Source organism: Ursus maritimus, unplaced genomic scaffold, assembly GCF_017311325.1.
Source record: "Ursus maritimus isolate PB19 unplaced genomic scaffold, ASM1731132v1 scaffold_22, whole genome shotgun sequence".
NCBI lineage: Eukaryota > Metazoa > Chordata > Mammalia > Carnivora > Ursidae > Ursus > Ursus maritimus.
The window spans coordinates 25771465-25796362 of record NW_024424675.1 but is presented as its reverse complement, the minus strand read 5'-3'; the positions used below and the strand labels follow the sequence as shown (position 1 = coordinate 25796362).

General features: G+C 46.3%; 1 protein-coding gene across 2 annotated transcripts; it reads right to left on the bottom strand.

Annotated features, from left to right (window-relative positions):
* Positions 1-1898: 1898 nt before the first annotated feature.
* AAR2 (AAR2 splicing factor) lies at positions 1899-18767 on the bottom strand. 2 transcript variants are annotated; one of them, XM_008698138.2, is made up of 4 exons: positions 18691-18767; positions 14960-15768; positions 11849-12078; positions 1899-3231 (listed from the first exon to the last, which is right to left on the bottom strand). In XM_008698138.2, the coding sequence occupies exons 2-4, from the start codon at positions 15714-15716 to the stop codon at positions 3064-3066; spliced, it is 1155 nt and encodes a 384-aa protein (XP_008696360.2). In that variant the 5' UTR covers positions 15717-15768; positions 18691-18767; the 3' UTR covers positions 1899-3063. The 2 variants fall into 2 exon arrangements, with proteins under 2 accessions (XP_008696360.2, XP_008696361.1); XM_008698139.2 differs by lacking the exon at positions 18691-18767 and adding an exon at positions 18362-18384.
* Between the last annotated feature and the right edge of the window lie 6131 nt (positions 18768-24898).

The following is a 24898-nucleotide window of genomic DNA, read 5'->3' as shown; positions in this document are numbered from 1 at the left end:
GCGCCCTGGGCATATTAAATAATATTTACAAGGGAATGACGTTGGGAAAGTAATTATGGATGGTGAGACACGGTCCGCGGCCGGGAACTCCTCCGCTGCTCAAGCAGTGAGAAATTAGAGGGATGGGCTCAGATCAGCGAGGGTTGTTGTGGGGACAGGGGGAGTGGTTGGAGACTTGCTACCTCTGCTGTTCTGTTAATAGGATAAAGCAGCCTTGCAAATAAGAGCCAGACCTCAGGAGGCCTGCATTTGAGGGGATTTGGAAATCAGGCCAGGTCCTGCCAATAGCTTCCCTTGCAGATGTGTTAGACCTGGAAGCTTACAGATCAGCAAGGCCACCGGCTCTCCGTTTGCAAGGTTTCTGCCTTCCAGAAATACTGCAAGTATTAAGTAATAATTAATTTGTTTTCACATTTTTTATTCATCAAAGACACATAGAGGACTGCCAGCTGGGACATGCAGAAAATGGAGTCGATGTCACTCCAGCCCCAAACAAGAGACCTATTGGTTATTTGTCATCCCAGTCACGTTATCCTGTGCAAATGCAGTTTCCCTTTTGAAAACATTGAAAATAACACAAAAGTCCACTTTTTAAATACCTGAGGGAGCCTGGAGAATCTACATCAGTAACCCCAAATCCAATCAAACTCTCTTATTTTATATGTAAAAAGACCGAGGCCCACAGAATGGAAGGGGCTTGTCCGAAGTCACACAGCTGGCTGGCACCAGGACCAAGGCTCCATCTGGGAAGCGGGGAGAGGGGAAGGCTGTGGGGAACATGCAGGGGCAGGGAGAGACCACATCACAGCCGTGAATACAGCGGATGAGCGTGGGGGGAGGGGGGGAGGCTGGGACACCAAAGGGCTTGGGCTTGACTCTTGTCCTCAATCCTTCCTTGCTGTGGGGCCCTGGCAGAATGACTGAAGTTCTCTGAGCCCATTTTCTTATCCATAAAATGGGGAGAATAGTAGCACTTACCCCCTATCTTTGTGAAGAGTAAGTGAAGTAAGAGAACAGAGCATAGTAAATAGTAGTTACTTTCTCTTAGCCCATTTGTGTGGGTGGTAGGGGTAGCAGGTCTGTGTAGACAGAAGACCAACAGCTTGCAGAACAAAGTCACGTGACCCCAGTTCCAGGTGGGGCCCTGACAATGTCGGTGGGAAACAAATTCTGTCCCAGTGGAGCTGGGTAGTTACTCAAAACTGAGCATGCCCTAGGACCCAGGCCATATCCAGATTCATTGCCTCAGAATCCCTGTGGGGTAGAACTTGGGAATATGCACTTTAAAAAATTATTATTGAGATATAATTTACATAGCATAAAATTCTCCATGTTAAGTGGACACTTTCAGTGGTTTTTAGTATATTCATAAGGTTGTACAATCATCACCTCGGAAAGAAACCCTGTAGCCGTTAGCAGTCAACCCGAGGCCCCACTCTCCCAGTGCTGGCAATCACTAACTTGCCTCCCTGTGGATCTGTCTATCCTGGACAATCCATACGAATGCACTCATGTAACATGGGATCTGTGTTTGGCTTTGTTCACTCAGCACGTTTTCAAGAGTTCATCCATGTTGCAGCATGGACCAGGAATTCCCTCCTCTGGAATGTGCACTTGTAACAAGCTCCCCAGGTAGTTGTGATGAGTGGGCTTTGCGAGGAAAAGAACTTCTGGTTATTATAAAGCTGCAGGGCCTCAATCCTTCCTTCAGGTATGCCTATCTCGGAGGCCCCACGGGTAACAGCAGGCAAACGCAGGCTGCGTGCCTCCTCCAGAGACTCAAGATGTCGGGCAGGGTCTCCTGGCACTCAGTAGGGACAAGTGTGTCTATGGACAGTGGCCTGGCAGCTGAGAAGTGGGCAAATTAACTGCAAGAGAGACTCACACAAGGGGATTTAGTCTCAACGAAAAGACTTTAATGTACATTATGCTCTTGGGAAAACATCTCCAAGGAAACAACTGGAACCAAAAGTCTTAACCAGCATGGATTCTCATTCAGAAACCTGGTGTGAGCCGCAGCCTTGGGAGAGAATGGCACAGGGACTCTTCTTGTAACACAGCAGTTTCAGGTCAGAGTGGCAGGACCTGTGTGTGACGGGCACACCCTCAGGACTCCGAGGGAATGGGAGCATTTTCACTCCTGTGGCTGACAGCTCCACAGCAAGACTGGGAAGATCTAGGTTGGCCAGGTCATCTCCAGAGCCCTGAATAAAGGCACAGAACTTCAACGGGGCCAAAGCAGCCTCTCCAGAGCAAGAACCTCTCTGTTTGTTGTTGAATCTCCAGGTCATTGGAAAAAGTCATGGTGGCTCTGGTGAGGAATGGGGCCATATGGAAGGGTTGCCAAGTCCCACCTCTGGGTCTGAGATCTCAGAATGGAACAGATGGGAGAGATGTGGCACTGGCAAGGCCCCTGAGGTCAGGAGCCACAACAGTCTTGGACGCCTACCCACTGGGACCTCTGGACAGAAGGAAGGGACTTAGATGGAGAAAGCAAAAGCTGACCACTTGTCAGACTCAACCCAACTGTCTTCTGGGTCCCCTCTCCCCAGTCTGGAGCTCCTGAGTGGTCCCATGCCCATGTCTTCTGTGATGTGTTCCCATTCAACAAGGACAGGCAGAAATTCTAGCTGATTTCCCTAGCACCCTGTTTAACTTTTAAATCACCAATGGATAGCTCAGATCCTGTGTGGTCCAGGGTCTCTTGTTTCTAACCATCCTAAGGAAGAAACCAGTTTTCTTGGGCTTCTGGCTCAAATTCTTCTCCTCTGGAAGGAAGTAGGGTGTTGCTGAGGCAGGTCCCTCCCAAGAGCTTCTATAAGAGCTCATCTGGAATCTGATCAGGTTAGCCTCTTGGCCAGGCTGACAGGAACCCAGGAATGTGCCTTTGGGATGCATATTGCCTCTTGGACACTGAAGAAACTTATTTATTTGTGAAAGAGGGAATTCTGGCTCCATCTTTGCAGAACCTGGTGGGGCCACTACCCCCACAGGTCCCAGAAGGAAGGGGTAAATGGAGAGGCCAGTGGGGGAAGGGGCCTCCCCGGCTGGCAGCATTCCCAATTAGCCAGTCTCTACACCCTCGGGGAGCTCCACCACCACCGGGGCGCAGTCCTCTGGCTCTGCCTCAAAGTCCCACCGAAACTTCTTGGTCAGGTGAGCTTGGAACTTTTCAGCTTTCTGCCTTAGGGTGGCATCCACGGCAACGCTGCAGGCGGAGGAAAAGAAAACCTACAGAGAACAGAGGATAAGTCACTCCTGAGAACACAGAGGGGGCCGAGAAAGCTGTGGAAATTTCCTCATGGTGTTCAGCTCTCTGGGGCGGGTGGATCAGCTGCTGCTGGCACAGGCCCAGGACACCTGCTGTGCTCCCCCCAAACCAAGAAAGAAGGTCCAAACCCAGCTGAGAAGCTGGGGCAGGACTGGAATGGAAAATTACTATCTTGGGCAGAGATGCCCCACTGAGAGTAAGGCCAGTGGGGCCATCACCCTGGCCCAGTCCCCTGGGGAGCTCTCCTGGGCACCTGGGCAATAACTACACCAGCTGGTACCAAGAAAGGCTTGGAGGGCTTATAAGCCCCTGCATCCCATTAAGTCCCAGGTCCTAGGCCGAGGCTGATTTGTTGCTCTAATCTTCATGGGCCACAGGCTGCCAGTCAGAGGTTTCTATTCCCCTTGAAAGTTGTCTTTGATGTTCTTCTTTTAAAATTGTGGTAACAGGGGCGCCTGGGTGGCTCAGTAGGTTAAATATCCAACTCTTGATTTTGGCTCAGGTCATGATCTCAGGGTTGTTAAGACTGAGCCCCATATCAGGCTTCATGAAGCCTGCTTAGGATTCTCTCTCTCCCTCTGCACCCCCCACTCATGCACATGCTCTCTTTCTCTAAAAATAAAATAACATAAAATAAAATAAAATAAAGTTGCGGTAACATGTACATAATACAAAACCTACCATTTTAACCATTTTTTTACATTATCATTTTAAAAATTATATATACATAACATTTACCATTTTAACCATTTTTAAGTGTACAATGCACTGGCATTAAGTACATTCACACGGCTATGCAACTGTCACCATCATCCACCTTCAGAGTTTGTTTATCCTTCCCAACTGATACTCTCTACCCACACTAACTTCCCATTTCCCCCTCCTCCAGGCCCTGGAAGCCACCCTTCAGCAATGAACAAGGGTTCCATTTCTCCACATCACCGGCAAGATCTGTTTTTTGTTATTTATTAATTATTATTATTATTATTTAAATAATAGCCATCGTGATGGGTGTGGAGTGGTATCTCACTGTGGTTTTGATTTGCATTTCCCTTATGATTACTGACGTTGAACATCTTTTCATGTAGATGTACTGGCCATTTCTATGTCTTCTTTGGAGAAATGTCTATTTAAGTCCTTTGCCCATTTTTAGTCAGGTCTTTTGTTGTTGAGTTATTGTAGTTCTTTATATATTCTGGATATTAATCCCTTGTTTTGATGTTCTTTTTAATTCAGTTTCATCTGATATAAACACGGGCAGGGGGCAGAGCAGTAATTGTCTCTACATCTGACACTCCACTCTGGATCTTCCTGGATCCCAATCACTTCGAAGAGTAACAGCAAACTTGTTCCTCCTTCTCATACTATTTTACTGTTCTCAGATTCAAAGAAGTTTCCAAGTATCCCAACAGATCCTCACAATGCTCTGGGGAAGACACACCAGAATACCTATTTTATGGAAATGGAGGCTAAGAGGAGTTGAATGACTGGATGAAAACTAAGAGGAAAGGAAGTAGTAGTTTTCCCCAGACCACCCCACCGATACAGGAGCGTGAGGGTGGGGGAAGCTCTTGGTTGCACATCCGTCTCCTGCTGTAGCCGGCCTGCAGATCATCATGGAAGGAATCTGGGCGCCAGGGGCCTTGACCTGGCAAAGTTAGCAGGTATACTCTGCAGCTGATTCCAGGGATACCTGCTTTTCCACTGCCTGTTAGGAGGAGTGACGCTCATTTCAGTGGTCTTTGTTTGGAGTCGTTTTGTTGGAGTGGTAGCAGGGACAGAAGTGATTGGGGGCTGTGGGTGTGCAGAAGTAGGGGGTTACAGAATTTGGTTTCATTAACTTGGCAATCGACTGAATACAGGAGCGGGAAGCATAGCCACAACAAAACAGCAGATCAATAACCAATTAGAGGGGCTGTGTGAGCTTGGTGGCAAGAGGGCAGCAGGGAAGCCGGCTGCCTGTCTGTAGGCAGCTAATGGAGCTTGCCCTGGAGTGCTGACTGTGGAGCCCAGCTGAACTCTAGGGAGGGGCCCCGTACGGGAAGCAGAGGAGCCTTGTTTCAAACCGCGTTAGTTCCAGAGGCCCTGCATACCCCTGCGTCTGTCCCAAGGTCCTGGGGAGCCTGCTGGCGGAATCTGCAAAAGCCTCTTTTTGTTCCGCTCCTTCCACAGTCAACTGTACCCCTCTCTACACAGCCCTGCCTCTACACGCTCTACTGCCTCTCCTGTGCCTCTACATACACGTGCTTTTTCCTCTGCTTAGAACACCCTTCCACCCCTGCTTTCACCTTCTTCACCTACTAATTTCTACTAGTGACTCAGATTCAGCAGAGACATCAGCTCCTTTAGGATGTCTTCCCAGACCAAGGAAGGAACAGGTGCTCCTTTATGTTCCTCTGGCACCCAGGGTTACCACGAACATAGCTTCAATTAGGTAACAGTCCATTTACTGTTGAGCTCTCCCAAGAGAAAAGGAACAACTCCAAAGCAGTGACTCTCTCCTACTGCATACTCACTCCCAGCACAGAGTCTGACATAAAGGACCCATGAAGTGTTTAATGAGCAAAAGAATGAAGAAGACCACAGACTCTATGTAAATCCATTTTTGGTTCACTTCTGCACAAGTCCTTGGCACCATATAATTGCTCAATAATTATGTGATGGTGCTGGACAGAATAAAGGACTTGTCTTGGGAAGGAGGTGGCCCCTGAATGCCACCAGCTCACAAGCCACCTCCTTGTGACAGGTCTCTTAAAAAGCCCAAGCTGAAATGATTTGCTCCAGCCTCTGTTCCCCTAGCACTGGGCCTGAACCTTCCTATGGCATTTCTCACAGTGTGATCACAGTATCTGTGCTCCTTCAGAGTAGAGAATGAGTCCTTTTTATCAACGCGTCCCACACAGCATATCGCCCAGGGCCTGGCATAGAGTTAGGACCCACAGCAAGCTCACTGAACAGATATGAATGAGATGAGATGGAGGGCCTGCCCTGCATTTGGCAACGGCCAACAGTGACAGGTCTGAACAGGCTGGGCAAGAGACTCATCCCTCATCCTTCCCACCCGTCTCTCAAACGATGCCTGGGAGTAAAATCAACCAGAGGCAGGTATTAACAGAAACCTTCTATCTGAAAAATAAGGCTTCCAATTTTAAAAGTGCTTTGTCCTTTTTAAAGAACTTGTCAGTTTAATCTTTACTACAAACCTGGGTACTGTAAAGCTGGGAGGTAAGAGGACAGGAAATTACTATTCCCACTGTACAGATGAGAATGGTGATAAATGCCGAGCAAGTAATAAATGTAAAGCGAGATCCAGTCCAAGTAGGGAAATCTCAATCCTTCGTCCCTACCAAGACTTTTTTTTTGTCTCAACACAGACTTAATACATTCATCATATTTTCAGCACTGCCCTGTGGGGAGCCAGGGGACTTGGGAGACCAGGTGTTTCTGGAATTGTCCCTGCTGCAGGCCTCCAGGACCCAGGGCATAGCCCAGGTTGACTTTTTTTAAAAAGCAACTTTACTGAGGTATAATTTACATAAAATTCACCCATTTTAAGTGTTCGATTCGTTTTGACAAATGTGTACACCCATGCAACCATTAAATGATATAATCAAGATGGATACTTGTTTTTTTCTTTTGGTATTCAGTTTTATGAGTCTGAAGCCCACATACCATCACAATTGGGATACTAAACAGGCTCATCACTCCAAAACACTCCCTTGTGCTGCCCCTTAGTGGTCAAACCCTCCCCTTATCCAAGCCCCTGACATCCAGTGATCTATTGTTGTCCTGATAGTTTATAAACTTGATATTTTAAAAACCCATAATTCAGAAAAGAAGATGTATAGACATTACCTAGTTTTCAAGCAATAATTTACTTTGATTCTCTTGTTTTTAGATTAATTTTATGGCTTCTTCAGAAAACTTGGTAATGATCTATTTATTTTACTTATTAAAGAGAAATCAAGTAAATGCTTCTTAACATCACTGAGAAATGAATCATCTTAATATTGGAAAACTAATCCTGGATATTTAAAAAATACTTTCGAAAGAAGACAACAACATTTCACAAACAATTTCATTTCTCTAAAACTAAAAGCACACACCTTGGGTATTTTTCTTTAAATATAGAAAAAGGTATTAATATTTTTATCATTAAGTCTGTATATTCTAAAATTGTAAATTTCTTTAGCCCGAAACATGAAAGCCTTCTCTTAAACCCAAGTTAAAGAAATTGAGTTCAGTCAGGTCACCTTGAGAAATTCAAAATATCAAGGTAGGTAGCTGAGTCACTATCTTATCCTATTTTTTGGGCAGGCAAAAAAGATGAAATTTCCTAATTTTTCAATTCCCAAATGATTATTCCACTTAGAATGAAACCAGCCAGAGGTAGAACATTCTATTTCCACTTGCAGAAGAAGAAAGTGATGTTAAATAAAACTATCATTTCACAATGATTACCAGGACAGCAAAAAGCAACAGGAATCATGTCTTCTGAGGTCAGTTTAAAGAATTTGGGATGTTTCATCTAGGAATAATAAATGAGAGCCCACCACAGACTTTAGAATCAACTCAGCCTTGCCAGCCACTAGCTCTGGTGATCTTGGGCAAAACCATTTGACCTCTATGATCCTGTTTCCTCACTGTAAAGTGAGATTATATACTTGCCTCTGAACACTGTGGTGAGGGCTAAATGAGATAATGCACACAATAAGTGTGCAAAAGTGACAGCTGACAGCAGAAGGTGTGCGAGTAGGTAGGTGAAATTGATCATGACTGGTGTTCTGGTAAAAATACTACAGACATCACTGTCAGAGCCAGTGTCTTCCACCAAGAGTTAAAGATGGACACTGGCATTTAGAATATTGGCAAGAAATGAAGCTGGAAAGCATAGATGGCCTATTGTGACTTAAAGTATTTTAAAAAACAGGTTACGTGACTATATGCCTAAACGCTATGCAATCAGCAATGAGAATCCTTACTTTGTACATAACTCATTTTCTAACATACTATTAAATTCAGATTATCCTTTCATTGGTTTTAAACAAATTATGGTGACTCAAGTTGCTTTTAATAAAAGAAAAAACTGTATCTATTTTTGTAAAACAAATAATTTTTATTCAAGCTAAATCCATGGGATTTATAAAAACCAGTGCCATCTATTCAAAAGGGCCTCTAATGGCAGAGGCCATTACGTGGCTAATTTTATACCAGCTAATGCGGCAGCCTTGAAGTGCTTACACATACAACCACCAGTCCCTCTCCATGGGCAGTAGCCATTTAAGCTCCTAAGTAAGAAAGCCAGTTCCACTTACTTGACTACCTGGGGGCAGAGCAGGCGGCTGGCTGAAGAAGGCTTTTATGGGTTGGTTGATTCATTCACTCACACACACCCTAAGTGAGTGCCTCTGTGTGGGGGGACTGGATTCTCACCGCCAACATGGTACCAACGTTAATTCTCCATTAAAAAAAAAAAATCTTGTAATATCCTTTTTTACATTGTGCCTGTTGAAATCTGTCGTCCTTCCAACACGTGGTTAAACGCCTCCCTTCACAAATAGTCACTCCTGCTCCTCTCTCTCCTCCTCAAATTGCAACCCTACTCTGAATTAACCAATTCCTTTTTGGTGCTTATAATACCCTTTGATCAGACTGCACTGTTTACACCTGTCATATTAGGGGCATCTATTTACGCTACCACAGGAATGATGTACTCTAGCCATCCCAAAACACCCAACATCACGAAGTGAGAGAAGTGCTAGGCCTCAACTAGGTGTTGAAAATAACCAGATGAACAATAAACCAGGCTTTGGGTAAAAGTTCACGGCTTAGTGGGGAAGTCAGGCAGACAACGTACACATTTCAGCAGGCACAGCCTGTGAAATATAATAGTGACAAGTCCAAAGTAGGCTAATAGTATGGAAAGGAGGGATTGGGAATGGCTTCACAGAGGGATGCCTTGAGGGCATCTTGTAGGATGAACAAGTTCACACCAGGCAGAATGAAAATCATGTTCAGTTAAGAAGGCATGAAACGGGCATAAAGTTTCAGTCGTGCCAAATGAAAAAGTTCTAGAGATCTGCCGTGCTTATAATTACCAATACTGTACTGTACACTTAAAAGTGTGTTAAGAGGTTAGAGCTCATGTTATGTGTTTTTTACCATGATAAAAAAAAAAAGGGGGAGGTGCCTGGCTGGCTCAGTCAGTTAAGCATCCAATTCTTGGTTTCAGCTCAGGCCATGGTCTCGGAGGTGTGGGACTGAGCCCCGCATAGGGCTCTGTGCTCAGTGTGGTCAGCTTGAGATTCTCTCTCTGTGCCCCCCCCCTGCTTGTGCTCTCGCTCTCTGTCTCTCTCTCTCTAAAATAAATAAAATCAGATCAGAATGGACCTTGTGATCTATGTTTGGGCTTTTAACTTTCTAGGCAACTAGGAGATACAGAGAAATAGTATCAGATTTGCATTTCAGAGCAACTCAGGTGGCAGCATGGGCAACGGGTGGACTGACAGGCGTAGGCATGGAAGCTGACAAACTGATGAGACCAACAGGGTCTCAGGGCCCATGTTAGGTAAATGGTACTGGGGCAGGACCACCTTCTAAACAACGCTGTCCGGAGTGACTTGGTCAATTCATTTGTTTACTTTCCTACCAAAATATAACCTGCAAGTCAGGGACTCTGTCTTGTTCACAGCTATATTTCCAGTCCTAATAACAGGGCCTTATATACAGCAGATGCTCAGTAAATACCTGCTAAATCAGAGAATAAATCTCTGGAGGGCAGGAAACCTAATATACTGATCCCTCAACGCTTTCAGGAAGATGTTGTATGTAAAGATAGGATGCTCAAAAATATGTGTTGATATATTTTTTTTAAAGGCACATGTCTTGGATTTTCCCAAATAATGACATCAAATTTTCTTGGTGAAAAGTTCAGACAGAATTCTTCTAACCATCAGCTCCGCACACCCCACCTCGGCATCTAGCAAACCAGCCGGGCCCTCTCTGCTTCACAAATCATTGCTGGCAACACGGCGTCAGCAATCAGAGCTCAGCTGTCGGTCAGCTCTGCTGACAGTGGTCAGCACAGCCAATGACACAGTGTGGCCCTCCTATGTTTGTGTGACACCATTAACGCACATCACAAGGGTAGCACATCATTCCCATGGGTCATTGCCAGAGGCAAGTCAGCAAGATGACGCCCCCTGTCACCCCTCATCAGTTAGCAGCTCATGTAACCCAGGAACTTGGTGGAGGGGGGGAGAATGGGATTTCCCCTTCAGAGGAAAGATAAAGGGATTTAATTTCTCTGCTAAGAACCAATAAAAGAGCAGTTTTATAACTCTTCTGAAGTGGAACACACCAGGCTCAAGCCATCAGCTTGACCAACTTGTCCCCATGGTCTGCACAAGGCCCCCAACTGCCAGAGTTTTATGTCAGCTGCCTGCTTACAGGGATTTCTCCAACAGTATGCTGTTTGTAGAAAAGTGTTCCATACCTCTGAGAAATAAGCGCCTGGTGGTGTCTCCAAGGATGTCAATCAAGAATCCTCACTGGGGGAATCTACATTATATTCAGTACACAGGAACATAAGCACAAGACTCAGGCCTGGCTTCAAATCCTAACCCTGCCACTTACCAGCTGTGTGACGTTACATAAATGACTTACCCTTTCTGGGTCTCAATGTTCTCATTTGTAAACAGGAAAGAATCCTCCCTGCCTTGAAGGGCTCCAGAGAGATTAAATGAGGGAACCAAGGAGCAGATAAACATGATGCCTGCTACTCAACAGGCATTTACTGAATGCCTGTCCCCTCCCTCACCCCGAGTGGGAGTGGTATGTGAGCGAACAGCCATCTTCTAAGGAGCGGGCCTCAGAGTGGTCTCACACACAGGGAAGAAAAAGCAGCTCATGGAACACAAAGTATGGAAACTGACAGCTTGCAGCTTCTGCCTCCTCTACACTTGAGAAAGTTACAAAATGTGAGTGACAGAGGCTGTCCCCAAAACATAAAGGAAGCTAATGTATTTGCAAAGGGAGGAAATAGCACAGGATGAAGATTCTAAGTTGTTTGAAGCTTCTTCCCTAATTACCACTCATAATGAAAATTTAATTGCCAAGTTAAAAGCAAATTTCACTTTTTCTGTCAGAGAATCTCTGCAGAAACTGGCACGTTTTGTTTGAACAGGAAATCAAAGTTACTTTAATGCTTAAATGAGATCTAAGGAGCTGCAGATGTTTCCCTGGAAATAACAAGCTTCAAAACTCTGTCCTACTGGGTTATACCAACTTATGGCTACAGGGAGAAAGAAAAAGTGTTCTGAGCTGAATAACTCACAGAGGTGGAGGTTATTCAAATAGCAAGTACCCCACTGCGTGGCACTCTTGGAGCCAGGCAGGGAGATGGTGGTATAGAGAGAGGGTCTCTGGCATCAAGTAACTTAAAACTGAGTAGAAGAGAGAACCAGGAAACAGCCCGAGGTTAGGAAACTGCAACAAAAAAGTAACCCTCCCAAAGGGGCTTTCACACATCCTCGCCTGCACTCTGACCCACACGGTGTCAGCCAAAAGACTGCTCACCTGTAAGGTGCTGGTGAGGAAGTTGTTCTGGGAGACAATGTCCACGAAGAAGTCGGCGGGGATCTCGCCGAGCTGGTGGTAGAGGATGGAGATGAGGTTGCTGTAGAGGGAGCGGTGCCTCACCATGGCGTCCTCGGAGCGACACAGCAGGTTCAGGAGCCGCTTCCAGTGCTCGAACGCCTCATACACATTCCCCAGGAGGAAGCATACAAAGGCAAACTGCAGTTCACCTGAAAGGCGCAGAGAGGAGAGTGATCCTGGGACAGTGGAGCGCCAGCTGACTCTACGAGGCCCCCAATTCTACTGGACCTCAGCAGTGGGCGGTGGCCTTTTATCCTGGTACTCTCGCACAGCCCTCCTGCTAGGTGGGGTTTTGCACTGAGCACATGCTGAGTTGAAGTTTGCTGAACTGCTATAAACCCAAGCCACGATAAACCAAACTGCACTTTTATAAAATCAGACTGTAAGAGAAGAGATATACCTAGTATTCGCCTGGCACTTAGAAAGTTTACAAAATGTGTCCATGGATATTATGCCAGAGGGATCCCAAACTTGGCTGCCTATCAGAATTACTAGGAGAGCTTGTTAAAGATAAAGCTGCCCCAAGCCTCCCTCACGGAGATCCTGGTTGAGACAGATGATGGAGCCTCAGAATCTGTACCTCTAAAAAGCTTCCCAGGTGATTCTGATGCCGATGGTCTGCTCCAGGGCCAGGGAAATGCTGCACTACACCATATAAGCCTCAGCCCAACTCCACAAGGTGTTCAGGGAAGGTGGCATTTGTCTCATTTTACAGATGAGGTCAAGGGACTTACCCAAGGTCACACATTGAATGCTTGGCAATGGGAACAATGGAAAGATAAAACAGAATTCCTAGTGGGTGAGAATAGTTCCAGAGCCTCCCAGAAGAGGAAAATTTGTGAGTACTTGTTCCAGGCTTAGCCTGCCAGCCCAAATCACTTGCATTTGTTTAACCACAGGGCTCTGTGATTTAATCTCTATGAACAGCTTGGTGGCTAATAGCATGAGCTCTGGAACCAAACTACCTGAGTTCAAATCTCGGCTCCATTCTTCAGAGATGTGTGACCTTGGGCAAGTTACTCAGTCTGTTTATATCTCAATTTCCTTATTTGAGCGCTGTGGGGAAGATGAAATAAATCACTATGGTTCAAATAAAGCATTTAGAATAATGCCTGGCACAGAGGAGTGCTCAAGAAATATTATTCTTATTCCCACAACTCCACCAGACGACTGTCTGAAACAAAGAAATCCCATGATCCAGAAGCCACTGTCCTTGGGCAAGCAACTGGGGCTCTGGCTGCCAAGAAAAACTGCTGCTGATTAGAGACATTCTCTCTGGCTTCAAATTTAATGAGGGCTTCTGTGTCATACCTATACGTGGGCCATAAAAGGAAAGATGCACTCAACACCAAGTACCTCTTTAAATGCATGGTGTTTGAGCTCTGTCGCCTCCAGAGACATGAAAAACTAGCTCTCCATTCCTCGGCTTGTGGAACTAAGTTTGTCTAGCTTCCTGGTCCAGATATACTGGATGTTTGACTGACATTTTCAAGATATTGTCAAATTTCTTTCTACGACAGAAGTTAATGGTTTGCTTCTACAGTTGGCTTTACCTGGTTAGTTTGTGAAAATAGGAGCTTATTCTCTGAAATAAGGGCATTTACTTAAATTCACGCATTTCTAGCCTAGTCTGAAATTAAGTTATGAGATCAGAAGTAATTTCAAAGAGCTGTCAGGAAGATACAAAGTTATCCCTGCAACAGACCTTTCACAAGATTATTTTGAAGAACTAAACTGTTTAAGAGGTAGAAAACAGGATTTCTGTTCATTTTTATGACAGAATTTCTTAAGTGTTATTTATTAAATGATAATACTGTGTAATGCATTAATATGCACTCATGAAAATGTGCCCTTTTATCAGAGAGCCAATGATATAAGGGCCCATATTCAAATTTCTCACTGATCTTCCAACAGAAAAATATGCAAACACCTGGACAATTTGTAAAAGAAAAAATATGAATAGCTGTTAAAGATGTGACGAATGTTTGCTGTCACTAGAATCAAAGAAATATAAATTGAAACGACATCATCCTCCAACCATCCAGTTGGAAGAGGCCTTTGCTAAATCGCCATTTCCGAGGTGATGGGCAAGAGCCTCACCCCAGCCGGCAACACACAGGCTCTGATCCAACCATTTCAACCCTAAATGTATATAAAGTACACACAAGGATGTTCATCAGATGACACAATAGGGAAAACAGGGACATCTTAAAGGTCTGTCAACAGAGGGCTGGTTCAATAAGCAGCCACTACAGAGGAGGGACTGTTTCAGTGACATAGAAAAATGTTTATGTTAAAGCAGATTACAAAATAATCTAACAAAGTAATATACTATAATCTTGTTTTTGTAAAAAATCATTTATACACACAAACACATATAATTGAGGGGAAAAAAAGACTAAAGGGAAATACACAGAGAAGAGACTGCAATGAAATGCTGCACAAGGATACATACACATGTAAAAGACGAAAAGTAAATACACCCAAATGTACAAAATGGTTATTTCTAGGCGGTGGGAACTGGGAGGGAATTTTTGTTTGATGAGCATATATTATTTTTGCAATAAGGGAGAAAAATAACAATAAAAACAATAATAATTTTAAAAAAATAACTATCCTGGTCTACGCCAGTGAAGACCAACACTTTGAGAGAATCAGGAGCAAACTGAGGAGGCAGATGCGAGGCTGGGAACCAGGAGCCCCGGGCTCTGGTCTCACTTCATCCACATAGTTGGCCAAATCCTTTCCCTCTGTGAACCTCAATCTGTAAAGTAAGGGGCTGGGCCACATCTGTGGTTCCCAAACACAGGACTGGCTGCATCGGGTTCACCCACAGTGCTTGTTTATTATATAGACAGACAGATACTGCTGGGGCCCCACTCCTGATCTCTTGAATCAGTCTCCAGGAGGACTGGGCAAGACTGCTTCCTAGCCAAATTTAAGAACCACTGGACAAGATAACCCAGGACGTACCCCCTACTATTACACCCATCCCTTGGCCCACTCCCAAAGAATCCTGTTCCTCCTCACCAAGCACGTCCTGGGGGCTGCTGGGGAACTGCTTGCTGAGCACCGTCTCCAGGGCATAACTCAGGTCCATGTTGTGCCTGGTTATCTCCGCTGGTGTGGCACCTGCCGGGAACATCTGTGTGGGCAGCTCTGAGAAGCGGATCTCTGTCCCGGCTCTGGGCTTCATCTCTGGCAGCCGGGCCAGGCCCTCCTGGTAGCTTTTGCACTCGGTGCCACAGCGAGGTAGATTCTGCTCCACGCGGTCCTTGGTGTGCTTCATGGAGAGCACGGGAAGCACCTCTGAGAAAGCACAGATCTGCCGGCTCTCGGGCTGCAGCTTCTCCATAGTGGCCTCGCTGATAAAGTTGGTGAGTGAGATCCACTTCTTGAGTGTAGCATATGGGTAAGGGCCCAGGAACTGGTCTAGCTCCTGGAGGTTGGCCCTCATGGCCTCTACCTCAGCCTCTGGGGCTGGGGACAGGTCTACCTCTTCTCGGACCGCATTCCAGCGCAGGACCATCAGCTCCCGCTGTTGCAGACTAAGGAAGAAGCCCATACGAGGCCCCACCTCCCTGGGATTGGCCTTGTCCACAGAGCTATAGTGGAGGAAGTGGATGCCCGGTGGGATCATCTTCACGCCCCGGAACTTGGGCCCCACCTCCCAGGAGTTGTAGTCAATGCCAAATTCTGTCCCCTTGGGCATATTCAGGATGACCACAGTGGCCCCTTCAAAGAAGAGGCGCTTGGCAAGCTCAGGATCCATCTGCATGGCAGCCATGGGACCAGTGCTAGGTGAGCAGAAAGAGAACCCTTCTTGTCTTCCAGAACAACTGAAAAAGAAAGAAATCAGCGTTAACTGGAACTTGGGGAAAGATGCTACATTTGCTGAGGATTCTGCATGTGCCAGATTGAATCAGACCCTTGACATAATTATCTCCCTTAATCCTTGCCACAACCCTGCTGATTTTACTGATGAGGAAAATAAGACTTAGAGAGAAGAGGATTTTGTGTTTTGGTTTATTAAGAAAGAATACTCACTGCATAGCTGGAAAGCCATTGAGCAGAAAAGACATGGTCAAAATCACACAAGGTCACACAAATTAGAACCTGGGTACCCTGTCCTCCAGGCCAGTGTTCTTCTCACTGTCCACTCAGTATCTGCTCTTGGATCTCTCTCTCACCACAGGATGAAGGTGGGGAAAGCCTGGGTAGTCTATTCAAAACTACAACTGTGCCTAAACTGTCTCACACTATAACTCTGCCAAAACCCTATTGCTGAAGAGTCCCAAGGAGCTGAGAAGGATGATTAAATCCAGCATATACTCAGTTTCCCATAAGCCTCAAGGAAGGCCCAGACATGGACAGAAGGTGGAAAGTGGGTGCTCAGCATCTAAAGTTGACAAAATGTTTGGGAAGTGGAAAGCTTTTCAACCACAAACCTCCTCTTCATCTTTGACGCATAAAAAACCCTAAAGTCCAAGGAGTGAAACAACTTCCCAAAGGGCCTACAGTCAGTGGCAGCTCTGCACCCCTTACCCAGGATTCAGGTGGTATGGCTGGCCTAGGATCAGTATTTAGAAGAGAAAGAGCAAGAACACTTATTTTACCCACCTCTGAGCTATCCATGGGGACATACTGATACAACGTGTAGGCAGGCAGACACTGCCTGGGTGGTATTTATAGGAACGGTTCCAACATGAACTAATTTAATCCGAACAATTATCTAACCTTCTAGTCCCAAGACACTTACCTATTCAATTTAACAAATAATCACTGAGCGCCCGCCCCGTGCCAGATCTTTGTGTGAAACATCCGCAGAGTAGGACAGTCACTACTGCCTCTAGGCACTTCCAACCCAGTCGGATGCACAAACAAGAACCCCAAATTTCAGAAACAGAAGAAACAGATTCCTGTTTAATTCTATTCTTTTTATGTTAACAAACAGAACAAAATAAAACAGTGAGGAAAGGAAGATCAACCTGTTTCCAAAAACGTTAAGGGAAATATTTTATCATCTTAACCCCAAACCACGACAAATGTCTCTCACTCTAAATCAGCATTTTTTTTTTCAAACTGCAAGTCAAAACTCATTAATGGGTTAAGAAATCAATTTAGAGCGCGCCTGGGTGGCTCAGGGGGTTAAACGCTTGCCTTTGGCTCAGGTGATGATCCCACCATCCTGGGATCGAGTCCCACAACCGGCTCCCTGCTCAGCGGGAGGCTTGCTTCTCCCTCTCCCTCTGCCCCTGCTTGTGTTCCCTCTCTCACTGTCTATCTCTCTCTCTGTGTCAAATAAAAAAATAAAATCTTTTTAAAAATTAAAAAAAAAATTTAAAGAGTCTCAACCAGCACTAATTTTTTTAATGGAAAGAAGAGAATTAAAAAAAAAAAACCAGAATGCATCATGAGTAATAAAGATAATAACTGTCTTCTGAAGTTTTATGTGTTTGTATGGATTCTTGGTCATGAGGTAAAATGTATTTGTTATTGTAGGTCACAGTCGAAAAAGTCTGAAGGCCACTGCTCTAAGTAATTTGCATCATCATCATCTTATTCCCAACCCTGAATTCTGAAGGTACTTAACAAATACTTGCTAAACGAAGAGCTATTGCATTTAGAATAATTGTTCATCAATTAGCCATTTTCCCTTGTGGTAGCAGTGCTCCTCCTTGATAATGACATTCCTTTATTCTAATTACACCAGCCGTAATTCTCTTCACTGTATCTTCAGCAGCTGGCACAGAGAAAATGCCCTGGAATGCAGAGTCACATCCATCTGCTTCTCTCCATCACCTCCTTACTCCCAAGTTCCCCGTTCTCCATCCAACAGCTGGAGTGAACTTTTCAAAGTGTCAATCTAAGCATGTCACCAACCCACATTTAATGCCATGTGAGTGGCTTCTCTTAGGGCTCCTGGAAATCCAGAATTTTTACCATGACCTACAAGACCTACAAGACCTACAAGGCCGGGGCTGCCTGGCTCCTCCCAACTCCTTCAGATTGTTTCATACCATACACCCCCACGAGCCCTCTGTTCAGCCACACTGGCCTCTTTCAGACCCTCAGGCAGGAGGCTCCCTGGATAAAACAAAACAAAACAAAACTCTTCCCTCTCTTCTTCCTCAAATCATTTTTTCTGATCTCAACTCAATATTCACTTCCTCACTAAAGCTTGCTTGACCCGGGGTTGGGGTTAGGTCAGGTATGCCGTGAGACCCTCCGCCGGCACCTTGCACCTTTCCACTTCATTGATCAGGCTGCAATTTTGCGTGTATGTTTAGTAGAGGACTGTCACCTCCATGAGACTTGGGTGAGTCTTTTTGTTCCTCCAACACACACTAGATGCTTGATAAGCATTTATTTAATAAAAACATGCTATCCATTTTGTAGATGAGAAACAAAGGGTCGGTTCGGGCAAATTACCTTACTCGAAATTACTGAGTCGGACAGAACCATATCGGGCGCCGCCAAGGTCTCCGGCCCCCAAGTTCTCAAGTTAGGAAAACAGCGAAATTACCCCGAGTGCCCCAGGAAGTACTGGCGACGGGGGCTCTGGTGACGGTTTCTCGGGCAGAAAGGTCTGTGTGGCGAAGCCACCAGGGTCCCAGCACCGGCCCACAGAGGGGGACGCGCGTCCCGGAGAAGCGCCCCATTTCAAGGCACTCCACGATCCCGAGCCGGGAAAAGGGTGGGTGGGCCACACACACAACGAACGCAGAAGAGTTCAAACTAGGCCAGGAGGCCGCACTCACCAGCTTCGGACTGTCCCCGCTCTCAGGCACCGCGGAAACGCACCGGAAGTTCTCGCGCTTTGGCTCGGGACGGGAGCGACCGGGAAAGAGACCCGGCAGAGCTCTTGGTCTCGGGAGGAACGGTCCGCCGCTTGCAGGTTCCGCCCCATCAAATGTTGCCTTTTGCTACTTTAAGTTACGCGTCTTAGCTCCTGAGCCGTGGATAACAACCTTCACCAAACCATGTATATCCTGCTCCAGAAACACATCCACCAGCCCTGGTCCTTTGGTCTTAATCAGTCATGGTCGCCGAAGCTGGGGTCAAGATCATCGCTGCCTAGTAGCCACACGAGATGCTCAGTGATGGTCCCGGTCAGCCAGTTTCCACCTGAGTATCACCACTGGCCCATCATCACCCAGTCGCAGCTTCCAACCGCACTCAGTCCTGGAGGAGATTGTCAGAAACCCAGTCCGCAGGGTGGAGAAAACCAGTCTCAGCTGCAGTAGCCACCACATGGGTCCCTCCGGCCATCATCACCCGTGTCAGGCGGCGCAGGCTACAAACGTGCCTCGCGAGGGAATTTGCCTGTTTGGTTCTCTCTTGTTTACATGGAACCCAGCAGGAAGCCAGACACAAGGGCTCACCTGGGTGTGTGTATCTATCACAAGTTTAATTAAGGACTATATTAATATATGGCTTCTATTTGGGGGCCTTGCTCAGTGCTGGGTGGTTGTATCAGAGTTCAATCAAAGAAGTAGAAATAGGAGATATATACTAAGAGATTTACTGCAAAGAATTGGCTTATATGATTGTGAGGACTGGCTAGGTAAGTCCAATAATCCATAGGGCAGGCATTCATATATAAGTTCTAAGCCTTACACTAACCCTAGTAAGTAGATATTAGTATTCCCAACCTACAGAAGAGAAAACCAAGGCTCAGACAGGTTATACAGATGGAGAGTGGCAGAGCCAGGATGTAAACCAAGGTCTGACTGGCTGTTCTTATCCCTGTGCTGCCACTTCTTAGCTTGTCTGTCACACTTCCTCAGTGACAGCCGGACATACCAATCTGTCTCAGTCAAAACTCATTTCTCAGTGGGTTGCAGACTAGACTGGGCCCTGCAGTCACGGTTAATCATAATAAGCTGCTGCAGGATTAACCAGAGATGGCCTCCATCAGTCACAGTCATGCGTGTCAAACTCAGACTGTCCTGTCCATTCCATTTCCTGCCTGAAGAAGCTCAGCTCCCTCCCCGGCCCTCCTTATGCCCAGTGTTGGGTGCTGAGCAAAGTGTCTGATCTCAGAGCTCCTTGTTCCAGCCGGGCTCACCATCTTCTCAGAGACTCCAGCACTGAATTATGGGCATGGAAGCTACAGATGGTGGCCCTGGAATCCCCGCTTATGGGTCACATGTCCATCCAGATCAGGGTTTTACTCTGGTACTACTGACAGATAAGACCAGATTTGTTGTGAGAGCTGTCCTGTGATTATAGGATGTTTACCAGTATCCCTGGTCTCTACCTGCGAAATGCTAGTAGCACCCCCTCAGTTGTAACAGCCAAAAATGTCTTCAGACATTGCTAAATCTTCCCTGGGGGAGGGCAAAATCACTCCCCTGCTCTCATTTGAGAAACACTAATCTAGATAAATCAACCCCAGGTTATTCCCAAGCAACACAGAAGCTGACCCTGTATTTCTGGGAGATAAAGATACAGATCCAGAGTGTGTGGGGACCCAATATTTACAAACTATGCCCTATTCCAGAACCCCGTGGGTGCCAGATAGCTAAAGAAAACATACAGCAAAACATTCAGGGAAGGATTCACAAAGCTCCTGAAAGCAATTACCTCTGACAATGGACAGGAGTCTGGAGAGGGCTGAAGAATTGCTTTCACTGCACAGCATTTTGTGTCATTTAGTGAAATACCTTATAAAGAAAAAAATAGTATTTAGTATTCAAAATTACTAGGAAATGCTCAGAATCTAAGTTTTAAATAGTATTTAGAATGGTATGTACTTACTATTTAAGTTCAAAATAGTATTTAGAAAGGCAACTTAAGCTCTGAAGAGATATACATACCTGGAAAAAGAGTGGAAGAAAATGCACCCAATTATCTGCAGTGGTTCTCACTTGTGAGATTTGGGGCAATAGAGAAAGGTGGCCTGGGGTGAGTCACTTAGGAGAATAACAAGGAAAGTGTGGTACTTGCCACTCAGGTAGCCCAAGGAGTAAGTTTTACATGAATTATGGGTTTTTAATTTTATATTTTTGCACTTATTTTTATGAAGACCTCCTTTCTTTGGCAAGTGACACTAGTTTTTGATTTATGGAAGTAATACCATTATATATATATGTATGTATAATATACATACATACATATATATATATATTTACAGAGTCCGTTTAGATAACTAAGTCAATAATGGGATGGGTGGCATGTACAGGGATATGGCAACATACGTGGCAGTGGGCAAAGGTTGAAGCTGGGGGTTGCTGTATACATTATCCATTAGGCTCCCATGGAGGGGGTTGTAGGAAGAGACCCCAATGTAAATGCTCTTCTTTCAGAAAGAGGAGAGATCATGCTCCCTCCATATATCAAGCCCCTCTGTATCCTGGGGCACACATGCTTACTGTTCCTCCTGCCTAGAATATTCTTGCCCGAGTCCCTCACCTTACTGGATCCTTCTCTTCATTCAGCTCCTCCTCAGGGAAGCCGTACCTGGCCACCTTATTTAAAGTGGTCTCCTTTGGCAGCCATCTCCTGCCTCTGTGCATTTCCTTCCTGGTGCTGATCACTCTTGTCCCTGACTGCTTGCCTGTTGTATTATTTGTTTCTCGCTCTCTACCAGCCCGAGAGTTCCTGGAGGGCAGGAACTTTGTCTTATTTGCTGTCATGCCTGCAGAGCCTAACCCAAGTCATGAACCACACTGGAAGCTGCAAATATGTGTGGCATGAGAGTGTTCAAGGTTGGGATTTCTTCCACCCTAGTTTTAGCCCTTCCCACAATGCCAACTGGTACTGGTAGCTAAGGTCAGAGAGAGAGAGAGATGCCAAGACAGTGTGTGGTTCAGCATCAAACACATTTATTTCACTTTTATTGAGTATACAAGAACAGAGAGCACACGCATACAGCACAGAGCACTGAGGTGGGGGAGTGTGGGGACGAGAGGGGAGGAAGGGGTGTGAGTAAAAAGGAACAGGACAGCATCGCAGTTGGTTGGTAAGGTGCTTTTGAAAAAAAAATTATTTAGAGTGATGTTGCTCATGCAATTGCAGGCCAGTCTTGGAATGTGCTTGCAGGATTTACAAACTGAAACAGGTCCTGGCACTTCCTGTCCCCTCAGATGGAAAAGATCCCAAGAAAGCAAAATAAGAGAAAATGAAGATCTGTAGGACAGCAGACTGGGAAAAGACCCTGGAGAGCATCTGGTTTATCCTGCTCATTTTGCAAATGGGGAAACTGAGGCCCCAAAGGGGGTGGGGGGGTGGGACTAGTCCAATGTCACATGGTGAGTTAGGGGCTGAGCCAGGATACCCTCCAGGACATTTTCCACTATGCCACATGGTCTCCTGGGTGGAGAGGCAGCACAGAAAGGGTGAGAAATGTAAAAAGGAAAAAAAGAAAAGTAGGTTGAAGACAGACAAGACAAACATCTATATTCTCTATCAAGAGGAGGATGGGAGGAAACAGTGCCCTAGATTTCAGCTTTGCAGCTCCCCTCCTCCCTGTGGCACTACCTGCCTCCCCATGGAAGGAAGGTCACAGCATCCGTGGGATGAAGAGCTCCACAAATCCTGGCCGGCCCACACACTAAACCTGGGTCACTTCATCCCTGCTCTGAAGCCATGCATTCAAGGGCTGTAAACAGGTGTAGAATCCAGAACAAACACTTTCCCTCTGAGGTGTGACCAGAGTGCTCGGGACACCTGGTTCCTGCAAAGACAGGTGTGCTTGAGCCAGATTCCGGGTGGCCCAGAGAGGGCGGAGCCATTCCAGCCCTTGGTCTAGAAAGAATAGGAGCTCTCAGGTTGAGAGGGGTAGGAAGGAGGTTCTGTGGCTTCTCCACCAAGATTGTAAAAAGAACCTGGTGCATGGGAAGTGACCTGTCACACTCAGGGTGGGACGGGAGGGGTCGGCCTGGGCCACCGGTCTTGCTCCAGTGTGTGTGTGTGGGGTGTGACCGAATCCACCATCGGAGCCCCAGGGGCAGGGCTCTCTCTGCCTGCTCTCTGTCCTATTTTTGCCCATAGAGGCAAACACTGTTCTGGTTTCTTGTCCTCAGGTCAGCACCAGCTTAGCAAACTGAGCATATATGTCATTGGGGAAACTGATAAGTAAGCCAGGGCCCTCTGGGTCGGGGGTATCCCTGGGCAATGGCCAATAATTGGAGAGAATGTGGAAATGCTCTCAGAGGGGCAAGCCATGATTGAAGATGTAAGGCTGGCTCAGAGGACTTCCAGGTCCCTCCCCTCCCCGACATTCTCTCCTGCAGTCCAAGAATAGTGTCTGGCCCAAGTAGGTACTCAATAAATAATTTGTTGAATGAATTTAATCACCGCTGTAGATGTGGGATGGGGGAGGTAAGATGGGACTGAGAAATTAAAGTGTGGTGGGGATATATCCCCTCCAAAGGGGACTCACTAAGCTCAGAGAAGCAGCTCCTGGCAGGCAAGCCTGGGAAAGCCCAAGCTTTGGAAGGGGTATTCTCCAAGGGCTTCTGTGGTCTGAAGGCAATTCTGGGGACTCTGAGGGTACAGGCTCAGAGCTCAGATGCTGGCTAAAGGGGAGGTTTCCAAAGCCAGAGTCTCATACATAGAAGGAGCCTCTGAGCAACACCACCTTTCATCCGAGGCTTGTTCCGGGGCAGGCAAAGCCTTCAGAAATGAAGTTTTACCCTATGGGGCCTGCTCTGTGTTCCTGGTCTCTACCACAGCTGCTTTGGCCCAGGAGGAAGAGAATGAATGTGGGAGGGGTAGAGGGTGAGAGCGAGCCGGGCTCTCCAGACAGCTGGGTTAAAGCCACCAACCTCTGTGGTGGCCAAGGGTGTCACGTCCCTTTGCATGGGGAGTCAGCCATCATAACGTGGTCAGGGAAAAGACATGTGGCCAAAAAAAAGAGAATACTGAAAACTGAAGCAAACCCCCTAGGGAGGTATGGGAGCTGAGCCAGGGGACCCCTCTAGCGGAATCCTGACTCTGGACCCCACACCTGAGCACAGACCAGGCCCTGGTGGCTACTGCCCGAGGGGGGGAAAGGCATCTTGGACTATGTCTGTGTTTCTTCCTTCTTGCCAAACTCCTGCCCCTCCATCTGGGGTCCCCAACCCTCCCCACCAATCAACCAGTTACAAATACCACACACTGTATTACTACGCTGAACCGTCAGCTCCTACTGCGAGCAACCCACAGCCAGAGTCCAGGTCTCCTCGGCTGGGCCGGTTCGGTGAGCTCTAAGAACCATGGGATACATCAATCACAGTCGGGTAATTATAATTTTAAAATGTCAGCTTCATACTTACCAGCACTGTTTATTTTAATATTTGTTTCCTGTTATATGTCATATACATAACTTAAAAGCACATCCATACACATCTCCTACAAGCTGCACCTTCGTAATGAGAACCCATAAACATACAATGTCTACTTTCCTTCCTGTGGCTGGGTTTTCTGTTCTTGCTTTCTTTTCTTTTTCTTGTTTCAAACCAGAGTCATCCGCAGCGGCCCTCGGCAGGACCAGGATACAGAGGGTGGAGGAGGGGGAGGAGGGAGCCAAGACAGAAATGACAACAAGACGCGTGAGTCGAGGGGAAGGGAAGGGGAGGAGGAAGAAAGGAAGGTGGATTTTGCAGCCCAGTGTCAAGACCCAAAAAATAATAATCCAGTGTTCCTCCTCCTTTCTGGGTAGGGGATTTTCTTTCGTTCTTGGCAAACGGTTGACGGTGCGTGTCTTGCTGCTGCGACTTCTCTTGCTTTGCTGCAAAAGTGTTTCCTTTGCATCGGAGTGGGCAGCACACGCTTCAGGACAAATGGAATGCTCGTCCACGCAAGGTAATGTGCGGAACCAGGGTCGTTTTGTACGCCTATGGTCATTGTGGTCTGACTTGCTTTTGTCGTTCCGCGGGGCTTCGAAAGGGGGAGCGAGAGAGTACTGTCATTATATATATATATATGTATATATATATATATATTTTTTTTTTTCAGAGAAAAATCCCACCAGGTCTT

Excerpts from the sequence above, each read along its gene's own strand:
- AAR2 (XM_008698138.2), bottom strand. The coding sequence starts at position 15,716 with ATGGCTGCCATGCAGATGGATCCTGAGCTTGCCAAGCGCCTCTTCTTT. Across the intron at positions 12,079-14,959 it reads CAGCCCCCAGGACGTGCTTG|GTGAACTGCAGTTTGCCTTT; the intron begins GTGAGGAGGAAC and ends TGCGCCTTTCAG. Across the intron at positions 3,232-11,848 it reads TCCTCACCAGCACCTTACAG|GTTTTCTTTTCCTCCGCCTG; the intron begins GTGAGCAGTCTT and ends TGTTCTCTGTAG.